Source organism: Typopeltis vanoorti, chromosome 19 (assembly GCF_054136105.1).
Source record: "Typopeltis vanoorti isolate ZY-2024b chromosome 19, IOZ_Tvanoo_1.0, whole genome shotgun sequence".
NCBI classification, from domain to species: Eukaryota; Metazoa; Arthropoda; class Arachnida; order Uropygi; family Thelyphonidae; genus Typopeltis; species Typopeltis vanoorti.
Genome location: NC_143567.1, coordinates 73,298,897 through 73,314,404, shown reverse-complemented (window position 1 = coordinate 73,314,404; position 15,508 = coordinate 73,298,897). Strand labels below are relative to the sequence as shown.

At 35.3% G+C, this 15,508-nt stretch overlaps 1 protein-coding gene across 3 annotated transcripts in view; it reads right to left on the bottom strand.

Moving 5' to 3' along the window:
* Positions 1 to 15,508, bottom strand: part of LOC150096246 (afadin-like) — a 512,466-nt gene that overhangs the window by 384,951 nt on the left and 112,007 nt on the right. For all 3 annotated transcript variants that reach the window (XM_090409377.1, XM_090409378.1, XM_090409379.1), the window contains exon 8: positions 8,543 to 8,646. In XM_090409377.1, the coding sequence (XP_090265503.1) occupies positions 8,543 to 8,646 (104 nt within the window). The remainder of the gene's footprint in view (positions 1 to 8,542; positions 8,647 to 15,508) is intronic.

Below are 15,508 nucleotides of genomic sequence, written 5' to 3'. Positions count from 1 at the left end.
GAAAGTACAAAAAAAAAAAAAAAAAAAGAATGATATTTGCATCATGACCAAATGATTTATAAAAGTTACCAGCTACTTTGTACTCATCCCTTTTGCAATCACTTCATTCTACTACACCATTATCCACAGAAAGAAACCAATTCTCCTAGTCTCTTACTTTTCCCCAACCTCCATCAGAGACAAGTTGGGTAATGTCCTCTTACCATTCAAAGCACAAAACATCCAAAGTTTCCTCCATTTTTTTTCCCCCAGAAAGAGATCAGAAGAATCTTGTCCAAACTGATAGCAAAAGAAGTCTGTTCCAGATGACATTGCTGATTGTTCTGAAAGTATGTGCTCAACTGATAACTCCTGTTCTATGGTGACTTTTGCTAAATTCTTTCCTATTCCACTGGTATCTATCCTACAACTGAATATTAAACCAATATTCACCATTCCTAAGCAGAACAAGAAATTTTACCATAAAATTACTATCCAATTTCTCTCACTTCAACTCTTGTTAAAAGAAGAGAAAACCATTAACACTCAACACTGCTACTTTGAAATCTCAACTAATAGATAATTTCTAATATGGATTTCCATGCTAACAATGAACAAAGAATCTGGATTATGCCACTCCAGTTTTGAACAAATGCCATGAAAAGGTTTCAAAAATTGAGTGATTCAGCTTGATATCTATAGGACACATGAGTGGACTTGCACAAAGTCCTATTAAAAAAGCTCTCTTCACATGGTCTGTCTTCTAACCTCTGAGACTAGGTTTCTGGATGTAAGCCAACGTGATGGTGCACTGATCAATCCTAAACTTTGTGACTAGTGCTCGGATTTCACAAGGCTCTGCACTTTCACTGACTCTTCCTTCTATAAAACAATGAACTCCAGATGACCAAAAATAGAATCATGGTTTTACTGACAACATTATGTCACACTCCTCTTCCTCCTCATTTAATACCCTGCACTATACATATCACCAAAATCTTCCAGAATATGGGGTTCTACAGCTTAAATTTTGATCCAAACAATTCTTCGATGGGGAGGGTTCGATAACTAATTTTAATGCTAGTAAAAAAATTATTTTTTCCAAAAAGGGAATTTTTTTTTCTTCCAGTCTTACTATCTTAATCTTCGAACAAGATGACATTTGTTTTCTTGGAACAACTAACTTCCAATTTTGCTTGACATATAAGTCAACTCTCACAACATCAAACGTGTAGGAACTACTGAAATAGTTTGTTACAGGACAGTTTAGTATAGTGAGTGTTCTTTGGAATGGCACTGCCTATTAGACTTTGGTCAATACTTTTTTGACAGTTTGTTATACTGAGTGAGTTTGTAATAGTAATGTTTACTATAGTGAGATTCAACTATACAAATCAGAGTTATTCAAGTTTCATCTAAAGGTTAAAAAGGAAAACAATATCAAGACTAATAAGTTCATCAAGTTGAGATGAAGTTGTACAATTTTATTTTTAAAATCTACAGTGTTATGAAATTTTGTGGACTTGCCTATAAAGGAGTATAATAAACTTGAAAGATGCTTGACAATCTTGTAGCAAGGAAAATCAAATCAACCAAAAGTCAAAGTCGAATATCTAATTTATGAATCAGGAGAGTGTCCCTGGAGAGTGCTGCCTTCACAGGATTTTTTTTTTGGTGGTGGGGGGTCCACCCAACATATTTCATCTATGACTGCTTAAGACTATACAACTGACTAGAGGCTGAACCATCAGAAAGTGAACAGTATTTTTTTTTTTTATCATTAAGACTTGAGCACAGATAAGACCGTGCTAGTCCATATTATCCACATTTTTACCTTTGCACTGTTTAATCTTCAGCTTTTTTTTTTGCATTTATTCCATTTTAAATTATGTGAGGATGTTCTTGGTATGTGGCTAGGAATTTTATGTAAAATAAATTATTTCAATTAAGTTATCTATTATTTCTTCATATTATACCTAATTACATTTTGATTCATTGAGAAATTAAGCATCCTAATACTTTTTCAATAAAAGTAGCTTTCTTGAAAAGATGTTTATTTTTATGAAGCAGTAAGACATAACTATCAAACCCCAATCTCTACGTGAGGACAGTTCTGTTTTATCTTTCCTTTTATGTGCAACATCTGTTATACGAGGTGGTATCAAAAAGTTTCGAGACTAGGTTTGTAACACGCCAACAGATGGTAGCACAAGGTTGCACGCACAGTCACAGGGAGCACCTACCTTTATAAGTCAGTGCACAAAAGACATCATCCTGTGTACACCGGGAGCTGCGCAACTGATGCTATTCTGACCACCTGCATTACCACATCTGTGATTTCATCATGGAACAAAGAGCAAACGTGAAATTCTGCATGAAACTGGGCAAATCTGCCACAGAGACGTCTGACATGATTCGGCAAGTTTACGGTGATGCTGCAATGAGTCGTTCGAGGTGTTTTGAGTGACACGCGTGCTTCAAGAATGGAAGAACATCACTGGAAGACGATGAGAGATCAGGAAGACCTACGAGCTCAAATCCCCAAAATGTCGAAACCATTCGGCAACTTGTGCATGAGGATCGTCGGAGAACACTCCACAACATTGCTGCCATTTGTCTGTGTGTCATACGGAACAGACCAGGCAATATTCTCACGTGTGATTTGAACATGCACCATGTAGCTGCCAAGTTTGTTCCCAGGCTGCTGACCCAGGAGCAGAAGGAACACCGCATCGAAGTCTGCCAAGAACTCCATCAGCGTGCTGTGGATGACCCATCCTTCGTGTTGAGGATCATTACCGGTGACGAAACTTGGGTGTACTGGTACAACCCTGAGACGAAGCAAGTCTTCACAGTGGAAGAGCCCATCATCTCCACAACCGAAAAAGGCGAGGCAGGTCCACAGCTCGACCAAGTGCATGCTCATCGTCTTTTTCAACATTCGCAGAATTGTGCATCGAGAATTCGTCCTCAGGGACGAGACCGTCAATAGTGAGTTCTACTGCCAGGTTTAAGGCATCTGAGGGAGAACATTTGGCGAAAGCGACCAGATCTGTGGCACACGAAAAACCAGATGCTCCACGACGACAGTGCACCGTATCACCAAGCTCTCTTCACATACGAGTTTCTCACCTGAAACAACATGATCTCACTTCCGCACCCACCAAATTGCCAGATTTGGCTCCTTCAGACTTCGCCCTCTTCCCGAAGATGAAGATCCAGCTCAAAGGTCACCGTTTTGACACCATTGCAGAGATCAGCACGAATCGCAGAAGGTGCTTGACATGCTTCGAAAAGAAGACTTCCAGGACACATTTCAGAAGTGGCAAGAATGCTGGGAGCGCTGTACTGATATGCAAGGTGACTATTTTGAATAGTGATAGCGTGTAAACATAGATAAATAAAGTAATTTCTTGTAAACAGAGCTAGTCTCGAAACTTTTTCATACCACCTCGTATGTTCGATTTTTCTAATGTCAGATACTGTTTGGCCCAAGTTAGTCCTTATACATCTTGATGCTTGTACAAAAAATACAGAAGCTTTGAGGATTGAAGTCCTCCTCTTATTTGGTTAACAAATTAAATGTAACTTTAATAGAAAAACTTTTTTGAAGATCATTAAAATCTTTCCTGATTCCACTTCTACAAATTGCAAAGTAAGTGTTTCCCTAAATCTCAGTGTTTACTGCAAGAAAATTATGAAGTGCTATATAAATTTTTTCCTGTATATCTTTTGTTATAGCCATTCCTAGAGAACAAATCTTTAATAAACTTGAGTTCTTGTTCTAAAAGATACTTGTCTATCAGCATAGCTCTTTATTTTACAGTAACTGATGGTCCATTTTTAACTAAAGAAGTGATTTAAACTGGCATTCAGATATAGCTGTGCTAGTTACCTTAAAGAATAGCGAAAACATTATGTGCATGATATTTTGATAAACTGGGAACATGGTAGGCCAGCCTTTCTAGATTTTTTTGGCTGTCTGAACTAATTTACAATGGATGGATTAATTTACATGAACTGGAAGATATATTTCTCTTTCTGGGCATCTTAAACATAACATGTATTTACATGCTCTCATGGAAAAGTAAGAACATGCATAATGCATTCTATGTTTAAGACGCCCAGAAAAATGAATACCATCCGATTCATGTTCCATTGTAAACTGATTCAGGTAGCCTACAAAATCTAAAATGGTTGGCCTACCAAGTTCCAATGTCTCAAAATATCATCCATATAATAGATCCAAAGTGCAGATCATTGTGGTGAATCATTTAACATACTGGAATCAAATTCTTTTATAAAAAGTTCCACCACAGCAGGAGGAGGAGATTAGTAACATTATTATGATTTTTGAAATTTGTATATGTATTTTAATTTCTTAAAATACTTTGCTATAAGTACACAAACATACACACTGAAGAAGTAGTTTGAATATGAAGGATTAAAGTGCATTTCATGTCATACAGTTGACTCACTGTAGAAAATTTACAAGAAAACAGGAATAGTTTTTTTTTTTTTTTTTGTGGATATCTTGTTCCAATGAATTTCTTTTAGAATAGGGCTGTGCCTAGAGGGGTTTGGTCAGGACCTTTTCAGCAAATTATCATGTAAAATGAGTTTGCTATGGTAATCTTCTGCTAGAGTTACATTCGCAGTTTTAAATATTAACTATTTATTCCTCTTCTGGTATGCTTCTTTCTTATCAATATGTTTAAAATTTCTCAATATATTTTCAATTATGTAATATAATTATTTTGTAACTTATTATAATTTATAACTTATTTTGTAACTTGGTGCTTAAGGGTCAAAGCTGTATAACTGAGAGGAGACTTCCACATAGTCTTTAAAGGAATGTGGACAACCGACTAAGGCATCTGACCTAATGTCCAATCCTCACCTTCTCATGGTGCACCCTGTTGGGTATCAAACTGGATACTGAACGAATGAGAATGGGCTGGAAGCTTGGGATTTAGCCAACCCAATTGTATTATTATTGGGTTAAACCAAAATACAAAATGATGGTACAACATAACAGAATTTCATGCTGGCTGGGGCGTCGCCTGGTTAAACAAGGCTCCCATTGTTTTCGCCAGGAACTAGGGCGAACAGCGAAAAGTCAGCTACTGGAACAAATCTGAAAACACATCCCAACTCAACATCACCAGAGTTAAAGATCGGTACTATCAACATAAGAAGCCTGAATGGCAAAGAAATGGAGCTAGCCGAGGAATTAAATAAGTACCAGATCGACATAATAGGGGTGACTCAAACAATAAAGACAAAAACTGGTGAGATCTTTCTGAGCAATAAATACAAAATGTTATATCCAGGCAATGACAATCAAGGAAAAGAAGAGGTAGCCATAGTATTCAACACTAAATACAAGGCTAATCTCCTTGAATGGCAAGCAGTCTCAAGTAGAGTGATGTGGGCAAATATCAGAATGGGGAACTGGACAATGAGACTTATTTGTGCCTATGGTCCCACAGAAGATTCTACTAAGGTAGAAGTGGAGGAATTTTTTGAGGCTTTAGAGAAAGCAACTGACACAATGAAAAAGGAAAAGTTAGTCCTTGTAGGGGATCTAAATAGCAGAGTAGGAAATGATTGTGAGACATACAAAAATATTTTGGGAAAATTTGGAGAAAAAAGCAAAGCTAATAATAATGACAAAAACCTGTTGGATTTCTGCTCAGGACATGGATTGGTTATTACTAACACCATGTTCCAACATAAAAATGTGCAAAAAATTCACATGGAGAGAAGAGGCAAGGAATAAGAAAAGTCTCATTGACTATGTTATTGTTGATAGTGATGTTTTCTCCCTGGTGCAGGACACCGGAGTGTACAGAGGATTTGAAATTGGGAGTGATCGCTGTTTAGTTTAGCAGGATAAAACTGAATTTCATATTGAAAAGAAGAACACGTAAGAAAGTTTTAAAGGGAATAAAAGTTGAGCAGATATCAGATGTGAACTGTAGACTAAAATACAAAAAGATTATTGAAGAAAAAATGAAGGTGTGTGAGAACAGGAACCAAACTTTGGATATTCAGTGCCAAGCCTTGAAGAAAACTCTGATTGATTCAGCCAGAGAGGCATGTGGTGAGGTTGTCTGCAAGGATAGAAAAATCAGAACTCCATGGTGGACACAAGAAGTTAAAGAGGTGGTGAAGGAAAAGAAGAAAGCATATCAAAAGTTCCTGGCAAATAAGTCAGCTTGTGCTCTTAGAGAATACAGAGACAAATGTAAGAAATCTAAACACTGTAAAATTAGCTAAACAAAAGTCATAAGAAGACTTTGGTAAGAACATAGAAAATAAATATCAAGAAAGTGGCAAGATATTCTGGAGGTTGTTGAAGAAGCTCAGAAATGGAGAAAAGAGTGTTGTAAAAGGAATTAGAGATGACAAAGATGACATGAAAAAGGGATATCCTTGAAGTATGGAGTAATTACTTTGAAAAATTGCTAAATGAAAGAAGCAGTGATAGCACAGTGGTAAAAAACACTCAACAGACATACAGTCAGGAACACACATACATATTTGAAGTAGAAAAAGCCATCAAAGGCTTGAAATGTGGAAAGGCAGGCAGAAATAGATGATATTCGACCAGAAATGCTCAAGTATGGAGGTATAAAAGTCTTACTATGGCTGCACTGCATAGTTCAGAAGGCCTGGACAGAGGGACGAATTCCTGACAAGTGTTCCTGGTAAGATTTATAAAGTATAATACTTGAGAAAGGGTTGAAAAGAATTGAGGAAGAAAAGCTTGGTAAAGAACAAGCTGGATTCAGGCCAAATAGCAGCTGTCAGGATCAGATCTTTACTTTTCAACAAATAGTGGAGAAATAATGGGAATATAACAAAGCTCTGTATTTAAGTTTTGTAGATCTGGAAAAGGCATATGACAAGGTGCCAAGAGAGAAGCTATTCAATACGCAATAGTTATATGGTGTCGATGGAGCATTATATCAAGCAATATTTGGTCTTTATTTGAGTTGTAAGTCAGCAGTTAGAATTGAAGGAAGTACATGATGATGGTTTAATGTTAAATCTGGTGTGAGACAAGGATGTACATTATCCCCCTCTGTTATTCATTATCTATATGGATCACATTATGAAGGAAAGTGGTTTAAAACATGATATCAAAATTGGAGATGTTAATGTCAGCTTTTTGCTTTATGCGGATGATGTTATACTTCTAAATAAATCTGCTACAAGTCTGCAAGATTTTTTGACTAAATTGAATAACTGTTGTAATAGATATGGTATGAAGGTCAGCAATAAAAAGACAAAGACAATGAAAATAGGCAGAATCATTGAAAATGTCAACTGTGTTGTGAATGGAGAACCTGTGGAACAAGTAAAACATTTCAGCTACTTAGGCACGATTTTTAGTGAAGATGGTAAATTAAATATGGAAATAGACAACAGAATCAACAAAGCTGGTATGGTAGGAAGTCAGTTGAATAAATTCATATGGAATAAGAGAGATATTAGTCAGAACACTAAATTAGCTGTATACAAGACAGTGTTCAAACCAGTTTTAACTTATGGATCTGAGAGCTGGGTCAGTAGTAAAACACTTGACCAAAGACTAGAGACCACAGATATGAGAGTCCTGAGAAAGATTATATTCATGAACAGATGGCATCAATGGCAATATCATATTAAAAATGAGGATATTAAGAAAGAACTTGATATTGTCAGCATCCAGGAATGTTTTAGCAGAGCTAATCTCAAGTGGTATGGTCAATTAAACAGAATGGGAGAGAAAAGATTAGCAAAACAAGTATTCTCTGCCAGGTTGGCAAGAAAAAGACCCAGAGGAAGACCAAGATATAGCTGGATTGATATAAGATCTGATAATGATAATATTGGAGTCTTTACAAGTAACAGACTGATTTGGAGGAAAATTGTAGATAGGAAGTTAATAATGATGTAAATTTTCATGTAGTACTATCACATCCTGTACACCCCTTGAGAGTAAATGGCAGGAATTCGATGATGATGATGGTTATTTTGTACTCAATGCACAATAAATACCATAAAAGCCTTTGCTATAGAATTAGTATACATTTTAAAATTTTTTGTAGAGTAGAAGAAAAGTAATACGCATGAAATGAAATTACACAAAATTGGTTTAACAGGCAATTTTTGAACAAATATTACCTATAAAAAAAAAGTCTTTGCTTCTAACCTCAGATTTTGAAAAATGCACTGGCTATATAGAGATATGTGCAACCTTAACAGGACAGGATGACCTATATACAGCATTTCTGGCATAATATATTGCAAACAAATAAAAATAAAATAAATAAAAAATCAATCAGTCCTTTTAATTAAAAAACCAAATTCTTATTATATGAGTGGATATTAGATCCTACGAAACTTTCAGTTTCTACATTCAGTTTTGAAATAATGCTGGATCTAATATCCACTTTACTTATATAATTATCCATTGCTGAACTGAAGCCTTTTGGCTCTTTATTTTAGTAAAAAAAACAAATTCTTATTTTTCTCTTGTCAATTTACAGCATATTTCTTAGAATTTTATTACCTGAAGATACTGTCCACCAGTGGAACTTGAACGTTCACTGCCAACTTCTGTTACATTTAAGTACAATCTATGCTTCTTTGGTACTCCATGAACATCAGTTCCATCTATAATTACAAAATTCATTTAAATTTTAAATGTGCAGAAAGTCACTAAAAATTACATAACCTATTTGAAGTTTAAAAGAGTGATAAAACCTATGGCCTTGTGCTATCCTTTGTTATGTAATATTTTGATATTTTTGTAGTAACTAACTCAGGAAAATAAAGAATATTAATCATATTTAAAATATTATATCGATTAGCAAAAATCACACACGATGCCACTTTTGCTTTAATAAACACCTCTGTGCTTTAATAAATTTAGTTTAATCCTTTATCCAAGTTTAAGCAAACAAAGTTTGACCTGAAAATATCTTCAGGACTGAGGTAAGGTGGTACATCCCTTGGCAACTCATAGCAAAGATGGATCAAGTTCTCATCACTCCTTGTCTCAGTATTTCCCATAATGCAAAGCACATCTCCTTGCAGACATGTATACTGCTATGCATTAAGGGAAGGGCCACTACCCAGACTGGTTTCGACCTTTATTGAGGTCTCATCAGTAGGAGGCAGACCCAGAGTGGTGATACTAAGTCAGAAGCAATGGAGAGGTCATATTTACCTATACGAGTTAACAACCAGTGTACCACCTTATTATTAAATTACTCTGGATTTAGAGAAAGATGTTGGAAGTTTATCTTGCACTTGGTTAGACTATAATAAATTTAGTTTAATCCTTTATCCAAGTGTAAGCAAACAAAGTTTGCACCTGAAAATATCTTCAGGACTGAGGTAAGGTGGTACATCCCTTTGGCAACTCGTAGCAAAGGTGGATCCGACGAGTTGCCAAAGGGATGTACCACCTTACCTCAGTCCTGAAGATATTTTCAGGCGCAAACTTTGTTTGCTTACATTTGGAAAAAGGATTAAACTAAATTTATTATAGTCTAACCAAGTGCAAAATAAACTTCCAACACCTCTGTGCTTATTATAGCAATGAGTACAATATGCTTAACGTAGAACTTAATAACTTTTTCCTTGATACACGCACAGAATATTACTCCCATACACAAGAGACTATAGAAAATCAATGTTATGAGTGCACAGGGGTTATATTTTTTATTTATTTTATTTTATTATTTTTTTTAGCATATTAGCACTTGATATACAATGTGCCATGACAATACTTAAAAAATTATGTAAAACCATGATACAAAGTATAAGTCAAGGTAAAGTATATACAAGAAAAATATACGTATATGGAACAATGAGAGAAGGGGAAAAAAATTCTATTTAAAAGTATGCATGTAAATCTATACATAATTACAAAGATTATGTCTTTTGTAGAAATTTAAAAGCACTGTATATCTGAGGAATTAGATAAAATCTGCTTCAGTATATAGGGCCTGGGGAAATTAAAGCACTAAAATAATGACTGTACTCACTGCATGCCTCTTTATGACTTTGCATTAACCATCATGAATAGAAAGAAATGTGTATAGTGTCTATAGCCTAGGTAGAGATGAGCAAGAACAACTCCCTCTCTGCAAATCCCATGCAGATTAGATAGCAGCAGTCAATCTCACAGTTAATCTGGTATAGCATGTTATTCTCTCTACTCCATGATGTTTGCCACTGCAATATTAATTTTTGTCTTATAATCTGCCTGCAATCCATATACAGAGGAGGGCAGATGATGGTATTTTAAGGAACAGGCTGACTTAGTTATATCATCTACAGCCTAAATTTCCTTGTCCAAGTATGGCTTGGAGTACAACACATGCAAACCACCTGGATGCTGCTGGTAAACCAGACTTCTAGGTGCCTGAAAATAGCTTCTTGAATAGGGTATAAGTAAATGTATCCTTTGGTGTGTTTCAATTTTAAGTAATTTAAAGTATGCTATAATGCATGCACCTCAGCAGCATATCTGATACATTCTAGTGAGATACAATTAGATATTATGCTTTCTGAGAAGATGGCTACAGACCCTATTTGGAACTCAGATGTTGTACATGTCTGTACAGATGATTGACATGCTGGTAGACAGGAGGAGTAGAATCTTGTGCTAATCTGGAAAAAGGAAAAACTACATGATGGAAGCAGCTGTGCCACGATGACGGTGCATTTAGTGGCATTTGTGCAGTATTAGCTATCTTGATGGCTAGTGCTTGTAGTAATGCTTTTATTTGCAAATCATAAGGGAAATATGGCAGTCTGACATGTATCGCACAAATTTTCCAGTCAACCAACATGATAATTATTTTTTGCAGGTCAGCCGACATGGACAGTTATTTTTTGACCAAATAATTTAATTGGCTGTGGAGATTGGTCTGGTAGGATTTCGTTCTGGTCAAATATAACAAGGACATTTTCTAATATATCACATATTATGCTGTCTGAGAAGTTGGCTACAGACCCTATTTGGAACTCACATTTTGTACATGTCTGTATAGATGATTGACATGCTGGTAGACAGGAGGATTAAAGATTAAATTAAACAGTAAACATTTTTCAGTACATATGAATCATCTGAGATAAAATAATAAACTAAATAAAAACAGAAAAAGAGAAGAAAATATGAGAGCGAATTAAAAGAAAAACTGAAAAATTAAAATATTGAAAACATCTGTAATCATACCAAGGATAGAATAATAGAAAACTCAACTGGAACTCAAAGTATAATATAACGTAAAAAATATTTTAACAAAAAATATGAACTGGCAGTAAGGCTTAATAACCCAACTGATATTCATGCTAATCTACTTAGAAAGAAGTAACACAGTGTGAGGAACAAATAGCCATGTTGCCCACCTTAATAAGATGTAAGACCTCCTTAGGCTGCAATGACTGCAGCAATCCTAAGGGCATACTTTCCACAAGCACACACGATAGCGATCAACAGGAATTTTCAGCCATTCTTCCAGGAGGCATATAATGGGGTCCTAGGCTGTTGTGGGGTGGTATAAGTTGTAGCTGGTATAAATGGCATGATGCACCTTGCCCATGGGGATATCTGTTAATTTTTTTCCAAGCATTCTATACAGAGAGCAGAAAGAAAGCCAATAAAATAATCAGACAACAGAAAAGAAAAATTATTACATAAATAGATTGAAGAATTCCAGAAATACTTTGCATTAAATAACCCTAGAAAATTTTTCTATGAAACTAGAAAACAAAAAAAAAAACTGGTCCACATATGAAGACAACAACAGTCAACAAAAGTAATGGACATACACTAGCCACTAGAGATGAAACAGCAAACAGGTAGAGGTAGTATGTTAACAAACCCCTAAACTGTGGTGAACATGTTGAGACTTTCACACAAAATACCTATCATACCTTTCAACCCAGAAATGTTTAACCTTCCTGGCTGAAGTAGAAATATAACACAGCTCAAGAACAACAAAGCACTAGGTACTGAAGAAATAGTAGTTGAACTTATCAAATATGGTGGAAGTGAATTAACTACACATATATATAAACTGGTAAATTTAATTTGGAAATAAGAAAAGATACTCTCAGAATGGCGAAGATGAATGTTAAAATTACAGATATATTACTCCTGTCAGCAGGCTACAAAATTATAATATTATACTAAAAAGAATCTTACCTTATGTAGAAGAAAAAATATAGGTAAATATTAAGCAGAATTCCAAAGAAATAAGTCTACAGTTAACCAGATTTTTACATTAAGAGAGATACTAAGGGAGGAAAATGGAAATATAATCAGCAGATTTATTTTATTTATAGATTTTAGAAAAGCATGTGAGAGCATTCATAGAAAAGGCCTTTGATTGGATGTTTTGGTATTGGCTAATGGAATTTAAATTTTAATTAAAGGTATTATGTTATGAGATATTACTAGTTCATCTAATATTCTACCTTTAATCAAAATTTAAATTCCATTAGCCAATACCAAAATATGGTATTGGCTAATGGAATTAGATTTAAACCTCTTGATATTAAGACAGGATTGAAGCAAGGAGATTTCCTTTTGTCCATACTTATATATCTTATTGAATTATTTAAAAGTATGTAGAAATCGCAATCAAGGGAAAATTATCAGTTTGCCTGGATACAATTTAGGCGTGCCACTTCTTTCAAATATCTTGGAACATTAATCAATCAAAATAATAAAATTAGTATAGAAATACAAGTCAGAATACATGCCTCCAGTAGATCTTATCATTCACTATATCATTTTTTATTTTTCGAAATTCTGTCAAGCAGATTGAAAACAGAAATAAACAGGACAATCATCACACCTATTATTTCATATGGAGCAGAATCCTGGAACATAACACACCATGATGAAAGAGCTTTGCAGATCGTTGAAAATAAAATCTTCAGAAAAGTTTATGGACTTGTAAAAGATAACACAACAGCTGAATAGAGAAGACCAAATCAAGAACAATATAAACACTACAGATCTCCACTTCTATCTGATGAAATCAGAGCTTGCAGATTGAGATGGCTTGGATATGTGGAAGAATGTGTGAGAGGAAAGAATGGCTAAGCAAGCATTCAAGATTAGGCTTAATGAAAAGTGACCAAGAGGAAGACCATGATAGCACTAGGAGAATAACATCCAAAGAGACTCAGCTGAGATGGTAATCCTGGACCAGACTGAAAGAACTCAAGATAGAAAGGAATGGAAGAAATTGGTATACTTGCAGCAAAAAAAGAAACAGAGGTTCAGCAAGCTAAGGAAGAAGAAGAAATATAAGGATAGCTGCTAATGCTGAAGTGACAAAAATGGTTCATTTAATTCAACATATATGTTAGAAAAGGTGATGTTCAAGATGATCAAGCTGCAATTCTGATAGCTTGGTGGATTGGATCCAACTAAAGTGTGCTGTCTCTTGCAGAAGCATAGACTTGAGATCCATAATAAAATCTAGATCTGATAAGTGCTTGACATATATTGAGCAATGAACATTTGTAGTAAACCTTATGATGTAGAAGTTAGGGTACAGGGGATATTTATCTTTCTTCTGCACTTATCATGCAAATTATATAAAAAAACACACACCGACATTTGCCAGTTTTTGTCAAATGTAGGTCCGAAGATAATCCTAGTTGCAACTGGGATTACTATTTGTCCTAGTCTTAGCTCTGGGTCAGGATGTACATGACATCTGCAGCAAAAATGCAAGCAAACAGTATTCTGTGGTGAAAATATTTATCCATTTGCAAGCCTAGTCTGAAAGACAGTCAGCAGCTTGCTGCCTGTCTCTCCATGATCCTTATGTTACAGGAATGGAAAAAAGATGGTAAAGTCACACAGAAAGAGAGCATTACTTATAGTTAGATAAAGAAAGAGATGATCTCATTCAGACTTGGAAGATTCAGTTAAATATAAAGTTTTTAATAAGGGGAGGGACATTTCCTCTGAGACCAAACCTGTATTTGTCTTTCAATATGCAAAGCCTCCAAGCTGTGTCATATGCTTTTTCTATGCAAAAAAGCTGACACTAAGTGTAATCATGTATTAGAAAGGCATCTCTAATCAATGCATCAAGTTGGATTAAATGATCCAGCATAAAATGATATTTGTGAATGCCAAACTGTATCCTGGAAAAATTATTGTTGCACTTCAGAAACCATAAAAGACAAGAGTTAACCATTTTTTCCCAAAATCTTGCACAAGCTGCTAATCAGAGCAAATGAATGGTAATATGTTGGTATTTCTGATCCTTACCTGGCTTGGAAGGGCAATAATAGCTGTCTTGTTCCAAGATTCTGGAAAAGCCAGGATTCTCAACTGCTCTGCTTATTCCACAGATAAAGATAAAAAATGAAAAGGACCAGTAACATCACTGGGAAATCCAATCCACCATGAACAGGAGCCACTACACAATGAAGCAGGGATAAAGAGGAAAGTAATCTTCAACACTCTTGTTGAAGAGCTGAAAGTTATAGTCTTTGGAGAATAACTCATAGGGAAGGCTATTCCAGAGAACCAAGATAAATGGAATGAAAGAATATTAGAGTAACAGTTTAGTAAGCAAGTAATTTAACTGTAAATGGATATCTAGCAGCTAATGGCTTGCTCAATGTACTAAAAGTTTAACAGAAATGAAAAGGACATGATGGATGAAAACTCTGCTGAACTGGCATCCACCATGCCCATGTAGAAAGGAAAATGTCAAAACTAACCTGTGAGACAAGAGTTATCAATTAGCCCAACTACCTAAATCTAAACAGTATTGAGAATTTTTTAGGTCTTTTTGGTATACCCACCAAATAATGTGAGAACAGCATGCCAAGGTTGAGATTTATGGAGCTTGTAGCTGGATAGTGGAAAAATAACAACTCAAGTGAAAAAAGCATACCAAGATTTTTTGAAACTAAGGATGCTACAGACATAATTTGCTTATGCCAAAAAAGGCCTGGAGTAAATGCCACTCAAGAGGTGAGATCTGATCTTGACTGTTAAGATGAGCATGTAAGGGAGAAAGAAGTAATCTTTTTAGTAAAAAGCCTAAATCGTATTTTGAAAGCATGAAAGTGACCAGGCTATCGCTATCACATCAAAGGAAGATATGGAGATCAGTGTTTTGAGCAATGATAGCAAAATATTCTGAAACTTGAAATGTTTGAGCACCGCAAGTTGAAAAAATGAGTGCTATCATCAGCAAAACTAAGAACAGAATTTAAGTTCTGTGAGAGAAGATCATTTATATATATAAGGAAGAAGGGGTGAAATAACAGTCCTGAAGAACAACTGCATTAATAGGAAAACCTGAAGAGAGAGAGAGAGAACACCTTCCAACACACAACACAGCAAATGAGCAGAGAGAAAACTTGCAATCCAATTACAAAGAGACAGAAGGTGGACCATAAGATGTCTTGGAAATGTCAAGTATACCATGTTTCTCCAAACCTTTCTCTAGCACATGTCCAGAGGAAAGGAGATCTGCTG